At 47.4% G+C, this 14,224-nt stretch overlaps 1 protein-coding gene across 1 annotated transcript; it reads right to left on the bottom strand.

Moving 5' to 3' along the window:
* Window positions 1–6,050: 6,050 nt before the first annotated feature.
* PHOX2B (paired like homeobox 2B) lies at window positions 6,051–13,678 on the bottom strand. The gene is made up of 3 exons (XM_060247302.1): window positions 13,434–13,678; window positions 11,236–11,423; window positions 6,051–6,511 (listed from the first exon to the last, which is right to left on the bottom strand). Exons 1-3 carry the CDS (start codon window positions 13,672–13,674, stop codon window positions 6,065–6,067), a joined length of 876 nt encoding a protein of 291 aa, XP_060103285.1. The 5' UTR covers window positions 13,675–13,678; the 3' UTR covers window positions 6,051–6,064.
* Window positions 13,679–14,224: the final 546 nt, after the last annotated feature.

Genomic DNA, 14,224 nt, shown 5'->3' with positions numbered 1-14,224 from the left:
TGCAGTGGAACAGACTTAGTGGGACAAAATTGCTGAATCCAAACTATTGTGTTGGGTATAGGTGGCTCCTACCCCTGTCCTACAACTCCAATGAACAAAGTGTATTTACTAATTAAAATATTTATACGTTTCACCTTTCCTTTTGGTTCAAGTCTGAAGGCTTCCTCCAAATCAAATAAAGTGGCTTTTCATTGTTCCTTCTCTATTGGAGAAACTACCATTTAAATTGCAGGGAAGCTCCTTAAATGGAAGGAAAGCCACTTGGAGGATGGTGGGATCTACCCCATCATGCAGTTATCCAGAAGTTCTGTCATGAAACAACTTCCCCAAGGAGGTGTACCTGGCCTCCCCATCAGAGCCAACCCTGCCACTAGGCAAACTAGGTGATTGCCTAGGGTGCTTGCCTTCTGGGGTACAGAATGAGGCACCCCTCATGTTCCTCGGTGACATTATCAGTGCAGAGGGGGGGACCAGAAGTTAGCTTTCCCTAGGGTGCCAGACAGACCCTGCTCCCTGTTGTCAATCATCAGGAGACAACTGAAGACGCTTTTATTTCGGACTGCATTTTAGTTGATTTAGCTTTGATTGTTGGCAGTGCTAACTGGAATTTTTAGATTGTGACTTTTACGAGTTTTATAATAGTGTTTTTATTGTGTTTTTATACTATTTTGTTTGTTTTGTATGCTGCCTTGAGTTTTGGAAGGGAGAAAGGTGACTAAGAAATTGTTTAAATAAATAATAAGTGTCTGTGATGTCTGATCCATAACATCTTATTCCCACATACATACTTGCTGCTGCAGTCACCAAGTAATAAACATGCATATGTGAGCCAGCCCTTAGTTTTTCCATTTTCCCCCCAAATTAGTATGGAATGTAGCCTAATGCTGCCCTCCTTCTTTCTTATCTATCTAAAAAAAACCCTCATGTTTTCCTCTCCCATTTGCTTCCTAAAAAAGATTTCTCATGTTAAAATACTGTGTCTGTTTCAAAAAAATCATATATTTACATATAATCTTATTCCCCAGGGAACCTGACTACAACCGGTAGTACATCTATTATAACCACCATGGCCTAGCAATTAGCAGTAGGACATACTTCAGCTGTAGGACTAGATTAAAACATGCTGAGGCCTTCAACTGTGCCAAGTTTCATAACATATTATTACTTCCTCCCCCCAAATATATATATATTATTGGGGGGGGGGGTTGTGTGGGGATGTTGTTGTTGTTGGTTTTTTTGGGGGGTGGCTATTCAGAGACTCCTAAACTGAGGTTCTAAACTGTAACTAATTTTCCTTGTGCATAAATTCAGTTCTGCTCAGCAGTGCCTCAGTGTTCCTGTCCAGTTATCAATTTTCGTTCGGGTGCTTAATTGTTTTACTGTATTGAACATCAAAAACACAAGAAGGGGGGAAAATAGCACAGGCCTATTAAGGAGAAGGAAGAAATCAGCCATATGGGATGTAAAGAGTTGTCTTTTTCCAGTCAGCTGGTTCCAGCAGAACCAGAAGAACGCAATGGTTGGACCAGAGTCTTGGAAAAGGTAGGTTCAAAATTCCTCTCAGCTTAATTTACCTCAGAGAAGGTACTTATCTGTGTACTTGGTAGATCCCAAATGAACTGTGAATGAGGATAAAGCACCCCTACTCTGATTCCCTTGTTGGTCTAGGGGCTACATATGCATATTGGATGGGATGGGTACTCTGTGTTGTTTTTCCTTATTGTTTTCATGGCAGTGCATTGTGTAATGGAGCTCCTCTTCAACGGACTCTTTTCAGCTACTGAATTCACCCATTGGAAAAAGCAAATTACTTCAGTACAATGAAAGAGAAAGATCTCAGCTCCTTATTTTGCTTAATTTTTAAAAATTCGGTTTTTTAACAACACTTTAAACTGTTTTCCCACTTGATTTTTAAAAAATTATTCTGTATGCAGAAAGCTGTATTTGAAGTAGTTGACGCCTCACAAAGGGTTCTGACATTTTGAGGCCCACATAATTACCACTATTCATGGCTTACTGTACTGGGCTGAAATTGAGACATTCCTATTTTTGTATAAAAAGCACAAGAGGAAAACAGGCTTTGAGAGAAAAATGACAAGTCCCTTTAAGGATTAGCACGCACAGGAAAATCCAGGCTGGATCTGTGAGGGTAACTTGTCATGCCTCAAAGAACCATGCATCAAAGAAAGCGTATTTATTCAAACCAAAAGCAAAGCACTTTATTGATTTTAAAAAATATAAAGTACTTTCAGCAAGAAATCAGTACATGATGCTTTGAATCACTTCCTAGTGAAAATTTTATTTTGTGAGTAAAGCTGGTAAATGCCGACACTCTTTGAGCTGCCCAAAGGGATTCTGGAAATTATGGTAGTGGTTGCCAATTAACTGTTAAGTCTACTACACAGTTAGATTAAAACTTCAGAGTGCCTGTCCCCAAGTGAGCAACCTCCTGAATTCAAAGAGATTACCCAACTAGAGCTCTTGACTGGACCAGAGAGCCAGTGTGATAGAAGAATGCCAGGCTAGGATCTGGGAGACCCCAGTTCAAATCCCATGCTGTGCCACGCTCATTGGGTAACCTTGATTGGTCACTCTCAGCCTCACAGAATTGTTGTGATGATAAAATGGGAAAAGGTAGAACTCAGAACTTTATGCTGAGCTCCTTGGAGAAAGCTACAAGGGAATCCTTGAACTATACATGTCCTTCATTTCCTCTAGTTCACCAATATGCATGCATGTAGGCTCTTCTATACTAGGTGCCAAAACTGTTGATTGCTGTAGTTAAGTCTATAAGAATCCTTAACAAAACATCTAATACACACACACACACACGCGCTCCTCAGTGTTGTGCTTGGTAATGATTAAGACTTAATGCGTTGTAATGCCTAACACGTCTTATAAGGGCAGGAGACCTGTATTCAAAACCCCATGCAAACACCAAGCTCATTTGGGTGATCTGGGGCCACTCATACCCTCTCAGCCAATCTCCCAGGGATAAAATGGAGAAAAGGAGAACTATGTGCCCTGCCCTGAATTCCTTGGAGGAGGAACATGATAAAAATGTAGTAGGTAATCACTTCATCACTCACTGCAGAATGTATCACTTTCCTCCACTGAAGGTTCTGGAAATCAATTTATTGGCTATTTTGCATTTTATGGCCTCTTTTCCTATCTTTCTTTGTTTGGGGAAGAAACGCCATTCATAGTATAGTTTTTGTAGCAGTAAAGATGTAGAACTTAGACCGATTTCTCTCTAGAGCTCGTTCTGGTCTCGAAGTCCCCAGTGCTTCTGTCCGATTTTGCACAAGCTGCCCCAGGGCTGTAACTTGCACTGTCTCTTTCCTGTGGCAAGCAAGATCCTCTGAAAACCAGTTTCAGCTTGCCACAGGAAAGAGCCAGTCCAAGTCCTGCCGCAGCTTGCGCAAAATCAGACAGAAGGGAGGGGTGGGGGGGAGGGAGGTTCCAAGACCGGAACAAGCTTAGTGGGAAATCAGTTTTAGTGTCTGTTATTCTAATCCCAGTTTACCCTTCCCTTTCTAATTTAAGTAAAGCAATCTTACTCTTAAAGCAGGCAGGCGCACACACTGCTTCTTTCTTGTTGTGCTAATTTTGAATTCTGCTCAATAATATATTTTCTCTAAGAATATCTAACATACATACACACCCTCTTCTTATTCCCCACCCAGGTCCTGTCCCCTCTCTAGGTCCACAATCAACACTCATCCTTAACACTCATATTAGCTGCCTATCCCAATGATATCATTGGAGAGAAAGTAAAATTAGGCTTAAGAGAAAGGCAAGGGCTGAATTTTGCTTTTTATTATCAACAATCAGTTTAATGGTACACTCTTGGAAAACTATATGCACATGTAGAAATATTTCCCCTTTTAAATAGAAGCATTCATTTTAACCACATATAAATAAATCTGAAAATCCTGAAACATAATTTATGACCGATGCTCACAAACATATTCACAAAGGGAAAAGAATTTGTTTTTAAAAAGACAACATGCACCTGATAACCAAAGCAGATATCATTGCATGAAACTGGCCTCTCTCTAAACGCAAAAGGATTTAAACCAGTGAGGATCCCTTTTTTCTCTGTAAAGACACACCATAAATTCTACAAGGAGGAAAAAACATTCTTTATACGTCTAACTAGAGTAGACAATTTTTTGTATCAATATTAACACTATACAATTGAGTCACAGAACACAGTTGTAGAAAGACACTGGGGAAAAAACTTCAAAGCATACCTGTCTACATAACTAATACCTAGATTTTTGTGCCTTTTAAAATAAAATAAAAAACATTTAAAACCCTAACAAGGAGGGTCTAAATATGGCATGGGCAATGTAATCAGCATCTTCAGAATGAATATTATCCATTCACCAACAAAAGATGGGAAGCCCTCGGGCATTTTTGGACAGAGAGGATTCTCCTCCGGTAAAACTATTTCCCTGGATGCTAAATATACAATTGTGGATAAGCCTGGAGGAACTGCAATAGAGGAAGGGAAAGAGGAGGAGAGGCATAAATGCAAAAACCATTGCTAATCATTGCTAATAGCCAGAAGATGGTCTATGCCTTAACAGTCAGGAATAATTCATGTCACACTGCAAGACTGGTTTGCCAGCCCCCTCACCCTATGCATAGTCATCACTAGATTACAACGGTAATCTGGACAACAGATGTATTATGTAGGATTCCACTGAACGAGTGGAAGTTGTTTGGTGGTGGTAGGTCTCCAGCAGCTTATTTGCATATGCACGTCATGACCGGGTGCAGCAACCACCAAGCAATGGGCATGCCTACGAGAACTAGGCTCAAATTGTTCAGCAAGGGCATAAATTAAGGTAAAATTAGGTTTGCCACCCCCTAACCTTCCCAGGGTAGGCTGAGCCATATCCTCCAGCAAGGGACACTAGGCACTGGTTGACCGTGTTATCATGAAAAGTACCTCCTAGCTGGCTAAGAGCAAGCGGTATAAAAACGCTAATTTGAAGAGGTCCGGCTCCTTAGGAAGCCTTTGAAAGAATTCTGAAACTCTTCAGAATATGCTGTAGCATCTAGAAAACATAACCCAACCCATTTCGATTCCATAAACCTGTATCTAGTTTTCGTCACGGGCGGGATAAAATCCAGCTTCCAAATACTACGACTTTTACGGAATCTCCACACTCTGTATTTTTCTAGCAAAACTGTTAAATTCGATACCAAAGCAAAAAAAAAAAAAAATGTTTTTAAAGGTGTGTGCGGGGTGAGTGGAAATGGGATATCTGCCACTATACATTCCAAGACAATGAAGAACGACTGGTTTATGCAGCAACAAGTTACAGGGTTGGCTTCTGATATCTGCAAACGCCGTGGAGCTGAAAAACGTTTCTGGGCGCTCCCCGTGGCGAAAAATGCACCCTCTGCACATGTTCGAGAGCATGTTCTTCCGGGCGCAGCAGTCCTAGCATGGAAAAGGAAGTGTGCTCACGTTAGGAAGGCGCCCTGGCCGCTTAGCTAAGGAGGCTCCCAATCGCAAACCGTGGGGCTCGCCCAAACCCACGCGGATGAACGGCTTGCCACCTCGACTGGAGAATTACCTGGGAAGGGGAAGGGGGGCGAGTTTCCACACCACGTTCCAAGTAAATCGGCCTTATGGCAGGACTTGGGAAGAGGGGCAAAAAAAACAACCAAGCAAGTCACAGGGCAGCAGCAACACCAACAAAAAAGCGCCTCGTGGCCAGTTTTTCTCCCGGGCGGAGCCTGCAAAAGGGGAGGGGCAGGAGAGGGCCGAGTTGCAGGAAAGCTGTGCCGGCCGCATGGCGCAGGAAAGACCGGGGCCGTCGGGCTGGGCCCCCTCCCCAGCAGGAGCCTCCCTTGCGCGTCCAGGTCTTCGGAGGGCCGGGGGGTGTTTCTCTGCAAAGGCCTCAGGCAACTCCCCGGCCGGTGGGCCGCTGGAGGCCTGCAGGCCGCAGTTCCAAGCGGCGCGCCCGGGGTGGTGGTAGCGGTGCAAGGCGAGTCCCTGCCGCAGGGGGCGCGGAGGAGGCCGGCGGCGCCCCCGGCCCCCGGTTCAAAACATGCCGCCCTTGACCAAGGTGCCTTTGGTGCCGTTGGGTCTCTGCAGGGAAGAGAGTACGCTGGCGAAGGGGCCGCCTAAGGAATCCGGGATGGAGGTGATGGGCCCCGGCCCGGGAGCCCAGCCTGGCCCGGGCCCCGCCGCCGCCAAGCCGCCGGGCCCCGCCGCCCCTTTGCCCGCCTCCGGCCCGGGCCCGCCTCCACCGCCGGCCCCGCCTTGGGCTCCAGCAGGGCTGGGCCCTCCGCCGCAGCTGGGCGCCGGGTTGGGGTTGGGGCCCGGGCCGCCGGTGCTGTCCGGGTCGGTGCTCTTGGCCTCCTTGCTCTCGTCGTCCCGCGACGCGTCCGACTTCTTGCCCGACGAGCCGTTCTTGGCGGCCGCCGCCGCTGCAGCCGCCGCCCGCTCCTGCTTGCGAAATTTCGCCCGCCGGTTTTGGAACCACACCTGGGAGGAAGGAGAGAAAAGGGACTGGGTCTAAAAATATCGGCTGCCAGGATGGATTCAAAGGGGGCCCACCCACCACTATAAGGCTATCATTTAATTTTTATAAGAAATAAATACAAATTTTCAAAAAAAAAATACATAAGTGGGAAAAAGGTACAATCAAAACTTTTGCGAAATAAATGTATATATATTTTTAGTAGTTACAGTGTACCTGTATTGTACATTTCACTGGCAGTGTGCGGTAGATATTAAATGTAAATACAGGTTGCATTTGGAGATCAGTTGTAAAAGTGGGAGATCCCCAGGCCCCACCTGGAGGCTGGCAACCCTAAATACAACGGAAATTTTAGTTTCATTACCGTAATAATATTGTAACGAATATTATATTTTCAAGCTATTAAAAGGACATTAACATTTTAAACATATTGTTTAATGTTTAAGGGAGCCCACTTCATCAGGGGCCCACTTGCCATCGGGCAAGCTGACACCCTGGCTAGCCCGTCACTGGATGGGTGGACTGCCTAAAGTTGTGATCCAAGCCACTCCTGTCCAACTAAACTGCATCGAAAAACAGATTCCGTTTTAAACATTTGTTGACTACCAAAAACGGGGAGAGAGATAAAGAGCTAGTAGTCTTTCAGGACCGGTGGCTGAAGATATTAATATAAATGTATATTGCATATGAATGAATCTCAGATTAATCCTTTAATCTCAGTTTAACTAAAATACTGAGGTTCCATGGTATAAAAAAATGAAAAATGGCAACATCTTGTGCTGTGATTGAGAGATAATTCTATTTTATTGAATAACATGAATAACATTTTAAAATAATTCCTTCTCCCCCCCCAAAAAAAATTCCTAGATGTGACTTTAGGGCCATCAATATATCAGACACAGACTTTTGTAATTCTGCATCAGTCAACTGACAATGATTCCCATTTCAGTCTCTAAAAGCACAGGATGAGACTACTGCAACATGTACTACCGACCAGCAGTCCACTCCTTTACCACCAAAGAGGTCACATTTCCATTTGAGTGTAAAACCTGTGCCCCAAAGCCTGAAAATACTAACTTTGTCAACAACACTGACTGATGTTCTTGTAACCTATGACTTGATTATTATCTGCCAGGGTTAATAGAATTTAATCTCGAATTCTCACTCTCAGAAATCTGAGACTGTGGGACAGGCAGACATTTCAGTCATCTGTATCCTATTCCACATTTCAGTCATATGCATCATTTTGGTGCATGTATGTACGCATACAAATCCTCTATCAGTTTTCAGATTATGCAACTGAATCTTCTGAGGATTCAAGAAAGAAATAGGTGCAGTAGATGGGACAGAAGTGGCTAAGCTTCAAGCCATACTAGACAGACTTGCTGATCAGAAGGGTTAAATCAGTGCCTTCACCCTGCTCTCACAAACATCTGTGCAGTAAATTCAACCGTATTCACCAATGAGAGGTGTGCACACTCCTGAAATCAACAGGACTGAAAATACAGACTGAATCTTGGCGCACTTTTAAAAACCTTTCTATTTTTAATCTTTTGTGGACTAGGACTTGGTTCATTAGATGCAAGTCCCTGAAAGCTTGTGTTGGAATAAAACTGTGCTGATCTTTCAAAGTGCTGCAGTTTCCTCTTTATTTGTGGGTGCAGCAAGCTAACACAACTACCCCTTACCCATGTGAAGTTATTTCTGGAAATTCCTTTTGAGAAGGTAACTGTGAATATTCCTCAATGTGGAGGACACAGCTGACTTTTCCTGCGAAGCACTTGGTTGATTGCTCTTGGTAGGCAACGAGAGAAAGTGAAGCTAAAAAGACCACCGGTCCATAAATCTTGTAGGGCTACCAGGTGTGTTTATTTTATTGGAATATTTAGACCCTGCTTTTCTCCCCACTCAGAGCAAGTGACATCATTTCCCTCTCCTCCATTTTATCTTCACTGCAGCAGTGCTGCCGAGCAAGACCAACGAATAGTCCCAAGGTCACCCAGTGAGTTTCATGGCAGAATGGGGACATTAAACACGACATCATGCTGTCTCCCTGTGTTTGGTAGGTGACTGGCATTCTGAGCCAGATTGCATTTTTTTGACATGTTACCAATTGCTAAGTGGCATCATTATTGTAAGGCTGAAACACTGCTCACCCTTACTTCCTGCTGCATGGAACTGATGCTGTTCAGTAACATCTGAAAGCAGCAGAACAAAGCAGGAGTCAAGTAGCACCTTTAAGACCAACAAACTTTTATTCGGAATGTAAGCTTTCATGTGCGTGCATGCTTCTTCAGACGAGGAATGAGGTACAGTGAGCAGAGCTACATGTAGCTTGTGGGGTTTAGATTGCAAAGTGGTACAATGTTAAAAACTAATAGAATACTAAAATTAATAAATTCAGAAAACCTTTGATCTGGGTTGCATTCCTCCTCTGAAGAAGTGGGCATGCAGACAAAAGCTTACATTCTGAATAAAAGTTGGTTGACTCCTGCTTTGTTCTGCTGCTTTAGACCAACGTGGCTGCCCACCTGGATCTATCTGAAAGCAGCGTTCTCTTTCTCTGCTCAACTTTTCCTTGTCTCATCAAGAATTGCCAAGGATGCATCTCTGTACAAATGAATGGCTTCTCTGCTGGGTAGAATATTATGAAGCACTTACAATGCCATCCAGTGAAGAACTACTCCAGTATAACCCCAGTTGGAATCACTGAGTAAAAACTGGGACAACCCTGAACAGGATTATATTGTTAATGGTTATTTATTTTTTGACAGTCTCTTGTGTTCACAGCTATAACACTGGAGTGTTAAAAGGGGGGCGGGAAATCTTGGGGGGGGGGATTCTATTCTACACCACTGCATATTCAGTGCAGTAATTCCAAATCAAATAATCTTGTTTTAAAAGGGAATGGTGCGTAGGTTCCTGGACTACAGGTTGATAAATTATTCTGTGGGTTATTTAGATTGAGGGTTCTCTCTGTTTAAGAATTTACAAATGTAAATTGAAGACACTGGATTTTAAATCGTTGACAATGTTTTAATTGCTGGTTTATGTTAGATGTATGTTGTGACCTGCCGGGAGCCTGCTTGTGGGAGAGGGAGGGCTAAAAGTCAAATGACATAAATAAATACGTCTTTGAATTCTAAGAAACTAAACTCAGGCCTCATTTTGGGCGGGAGCGGGGCTCCGAAACCTCCAAATGTTACTGCGCTCTTTATTTCTTAACCCCACCCCCACCCCAATACTTGCTTCTGGACTCCATTGTTCAAACCCCCTGTGAGAATTTTTTTCCTGAACTGTAAGATTTGACAAACTTTCTAATATTTCCCCTCCACAAAAAAATGGGGAAATAACCAAAACATATAAAGCAGATGAAAATCAGGCCACTGTGGCCATATAGGAGAAAGTAATTTAAAAAGTATGATGGGAGTAAATTTTTATTATGGCAAATTGACAATTATAATTCCAGAAGCATTCTAAGGTAGATGCTGAGCTGATATAATTTAGTATACCTTCTGGTGATGTCACAAGTGTGTGGCATATGCAAATGAGTTACGCTAATGCGCTCCCGCACCTTTTTTTTTTGCAAAATGACCCCTGGCTAAACTAACTCAAATGACCCCTGGCTAAACTAACTCACAGCATGAGAATTGCAGGCAAGAACCACAAAATATTCGATTCAGTAGGACATGAATTATAATTCTAGAAAGAAGCCAAGGTCACCTTGTCCAGCCCCCTCCCCTCCCCCAAGCTATATACCAGCCTTTCCTGATGTGTCACATGCTGAGAACAAGCATGTGCAAAACAAACAGACGGCTCCAGCAAGCGAGCCAAACAGTGGGGGGCGGGATGATGCACTAGCCCGATCTGACCTAGAGGGGAAATGCGGGCTGAGATCACACACATTAAATAATACACTTTTCAGTCCAGCTCCCACAGTACAATCCAGTTGGAAAGTGCTTTGAAGGTGGATTTAAAGCGCATTATTTAGTGTGTGTAATCGCAGCCGCTGTCTCTCACCAGATAGGAGGGAACAGCTAAGAAGCCTTAAACTTGTGACCCGGCCATTTGACCAGAGAGCCAGCGTGCCAGACTAGAATCTGGGACCTCCAGGTTTGAACCGTGTAGTGGAAACTCACTGGGTGACCTTGAGCCAGGCACAGGCTCTCCGCCAAACCTACCTCGCAGGGTTGTGAAGATAAAACAGAGGAGAGGATATAAAGAAAGTAAAAAAAAAAAAAAAAACTCTCAAACCTTCACACACTTTTATCATGATTTAGAAAGTGCCTCCTTTGGTTCATAGGAGGAGAAAAGAGCTAGAGTCCAGAATCAACAGATGCCAAAGGGAGGACATGAATAGGTATAGAAGGTTTCAACAAGATGGGAGTCCATCTTGTGCCAGACTTGCCCTAGGCAACTGCGTAGGGCGCCGGCATTCTGGGGGTGCCAGATTGGGCGCCCCCCCCATGTGACTCGGTGATGTTATCAGGGGGGGGGCACCAAAAGTTAGCCTGCCTAGGGTGCCAGTCTAGGGCCAGCCCGGCCTGCTCTCTGCCTCTCTTTTGGGGATGTTTGTCCCGCCCCAAATGGCAAGCGCCAAAATTCTGCAGGCTTGTTCTGAATGCTGAAGGGAGGTCTCTGCGCCTTTGGCGACCTGCCTCACGGCCAGTGGGGCCGGGGAGGAGGAAGGCGCTGGCTGCCCTTCCCCAACGGGAGCCCCTGGGCCTACCTGCACTCGGGCTTCCGTGAGGTCGATCTTGAGGGCCAGCTCCTCTCGGGTGTAGATGTCCGGGTAATGGGTTTCGGCGAAGACCCGCTCCAGTTCCTTGAGCTGGGCGCTGGTGAAGGTGGTCCGGATGCGCCTCTGCTTCCTTTTCTCGTTCAACCCCCCGTGGTCGGTGAAGAGCTTGTAGGGCACTAAGTGTGTGGGGGGTGGGGAGAAGAGTGGGGAGAGAAGCAAAGAGAGCCCGGTGATCCCAGGGCCGCCATTGGCCAACGCACAGATTCTGACCAATTTCGCACTAGACCTTTAATCTTGGTTTCGCCCTGTCTCCAAACTGACATTCTACACTAAAATCGTAGAATCATCGAGCCATAGAATTGGTTTATCCGATTCTCTGATTCTAGTGTAGAATGTCAGTTTGGAGACAGGGCTAACCCGGGATTAAAAGTCTACCGCGAAATTGACATTATGGAATCATAGAACTGGATTCTCTGCCAATTTCGCACTAGAGCTTTCATCCTGGTTTAACTCTGTCCCCAAACGGACTTTCTGCACTAAAACCATAGAATCATCGAGTCATAAAGTTGGTTTCTCTGATTCTAGTCTAAATCAGGATTCAAGATCTAGTGCGAAATTGGACTGCCCAGCGCCCTATGGCGAGCCCAGCAACGGCGCTTTCGAGGCCGCTGAAACGCAGCGGTGATTCGCCACCATCGCCTTCCTCTGCAGAGTCTTCCTCGGCGGCCTTCCTTCCCAAGACCCGCCCGGCTCCGTTTCCCAGATCTACCGAGACCCCTCCCTGGGTTCTGAAGAGCTCGGCTCGCTGCATTGGCGGAGTCGAAACCAGAATACCCTCGGCCGTCTGAAGACCAGAACCAAGGTTTGCGTTTGGAGCGCACGAGGCCCAGTTGGTACTATCGCTTCCCGGCATCCGGGAACAGCTGCGAATTTAAACTGCCCCCCCCCCAAAAAACCCCAAAAAGCTGGAAAGGAACTTTCGCTTTGGAAATGAATGGCTGCAGAGGGAGTCTGTGGTTGTGTCCAGGGTGGGAAAAGGGTTGAGTTTGACCTGCCTCTCTCTCTCCGGCGCTCCTCAAGAGACTTCCTTTTGGCATCGCAGGGTCGCGCGCGGTGAACCAAGAACCGGGAAATCGGTTTATGCTAAACTCCACCTTGGAACCCCCGACACGTCTTTTTTGGAGGGGGGGTTCAGCATTGCACCGGGGAGGGGGCGCTGCCTGCGCGAGGTTGGGCGGCATTCTCGGCGCGTCCGACGGGGCAACCCCGAGGCGGAGTGACTCCGGCTTCGAGCTCCTCGCTTTCTCAGAGGCTTGACTCCGCATCGGAGACCCCGGCCAGGCAAGCGCTCGGGCGGCGGAGGTGGGTCAACCGGGCCGCCTGCCCGCCGCCGAAGCCGGCTGGGTTTTGAACCCAGAACCTCCTTTTTTTTTTTTTCCCCAAAAGCGGGGCGGCTGCGATCCAGCTGCCGTCGAATCCACTAGTGGGGGAGAAAGAGAGAAAAGCCGGGCCTTGGGTGGAGCGGGACCGAAGCCCAGGAGGGCTCCTGGGCTGGGGCGGGGGTCTGGTGTGTCCGCCCCGTCGAGAAAGATGCGGGGGGAAAGCCAAGGGAAACACGGATGGAGAACCAGAAGGGCGATGCGCTCTTGGGTTGTTCGACCGAGGCGGGTTGAGAGAGAGGAGAGGAGGAGGATGAAGGCGAAGAAGGAGAAGAAGACGGTGTCAGTAACGAGCTTTTCCTTCCGGCTTATTTAATTATTCTCTCCCCCCCCCCCTCCCAGCTTTTCCGTCTCCCTCGCAAAGTAAATAAATTATGCCGATCATTTTGGCAGCTTAAGATAATTTTGTTGGCGGTTTCGGGTGTGACTTCGGATAGTGTAACGGTGTAAGTGAATTACAACCCCCCTTCTCTCCCCCCCCCCGCCGCCACCCCTCCTTCCCCGCTCCCTTTTTTCTCCCCGCGATCGCTCCTAACGTGATAAATCCTTTCATTTGGGTAAGCAAATTTCGTCGGGTAAATAACTAAACACCACCTCGCCGCCTCTCTCCTCCCAATGCCAGCCAGCCCAGCCGCTGGGGGCCACGCAGGCGAGGCCACGGAGGGACTGCGGCGGCCGCCGTCGAGGCTCCCCCCCGGCGGGGTCTCTCCCCTCCCCGTCGGCCCCCTCGAGCCCAGCCCGCCTTACCTGCCGCGTAGGGGCTGCTCTGGTGGTCTCGCAACGAGCCCAGGCTGCAGGAGCCGGGCGTGAGGGACGGGCAGCCCGACGTGGCCCCGAAAGTGGTCCGGATGGGGTTGTACTGGAAGCCGCTGGCCTGGCTGCAGGAGCTGAAGTCCGCGTACGCCGAAGCCAGGCTGGACGTGTCCATGCCGGCCATACAGGACTCGTAGGCGGAGGAATTGAGATAAGAATATTCCATTTTATACATTGAAAAGGCTGCGACGGGACGGGCTGGGCTGGCTTGGGGGGGCGGCTGGCTGGCTGGCTGGCGGGGGCGGGCTGGGGGGGGAGAGGCAGGGGGGGAAAGGGAGCCTCGGATCGGGCTTGGGGGGGAAAGGGAGGCTTTGGGGGGCGGTCGGGAAGGGGGGGCCGCCGAGCCAGGCGTCGAGGCGAGAGGGAGAGATGCTCACCGCTCGGCTGGCGTTGCCGTTGTGGCCTCCCCGCTACCAGCCGCGGCGAGTTTTATGAAAAAAAGGGCTCCTCTGAGCAAGCCTAGCCCCAGGTCTCTAGAGCATACAGTCCTCATAATAAACTTGGCTCTTTCCACTTGGACAATAGCGAAGCGGTGGGTCTGATCGCGGGCGCTTTTTACATGACAATAACTCATCCGTCTATTGGGCTGGCAACTGGGGGGGGGGGAGAGGAAGGCAAGAGTGGGGAGGAGGTGGGGTGGGGAGGGGAGGGGGGAGAGAGAGAGAGAGGGAGAGGGCCGTCCAACCTCCCTCTGGCTGATTCCTGCATCTCTAATTAGAATTTAA

Source organism: Heteronotia binoei, chromosome 9, assembly GCF_032191835.1.
Source record: "Heteronotia binoei isolate CCM8104 ecotype False Entrance Well chromosome 9, APGP_CSIRO_Hbin_v1, whole genome shotgun sequence".
Lineage (NCBI taxonomy): Eukaryota > Metazoa > Chordata > Lepidosauria > Squamata > Gekkonidae > Heteronotia > Heteronotia binoei.
Note: the sequence above shows the minus strand (reverse complement) of the source record. Positions and strands in the feature narration are given on the sequence as shown.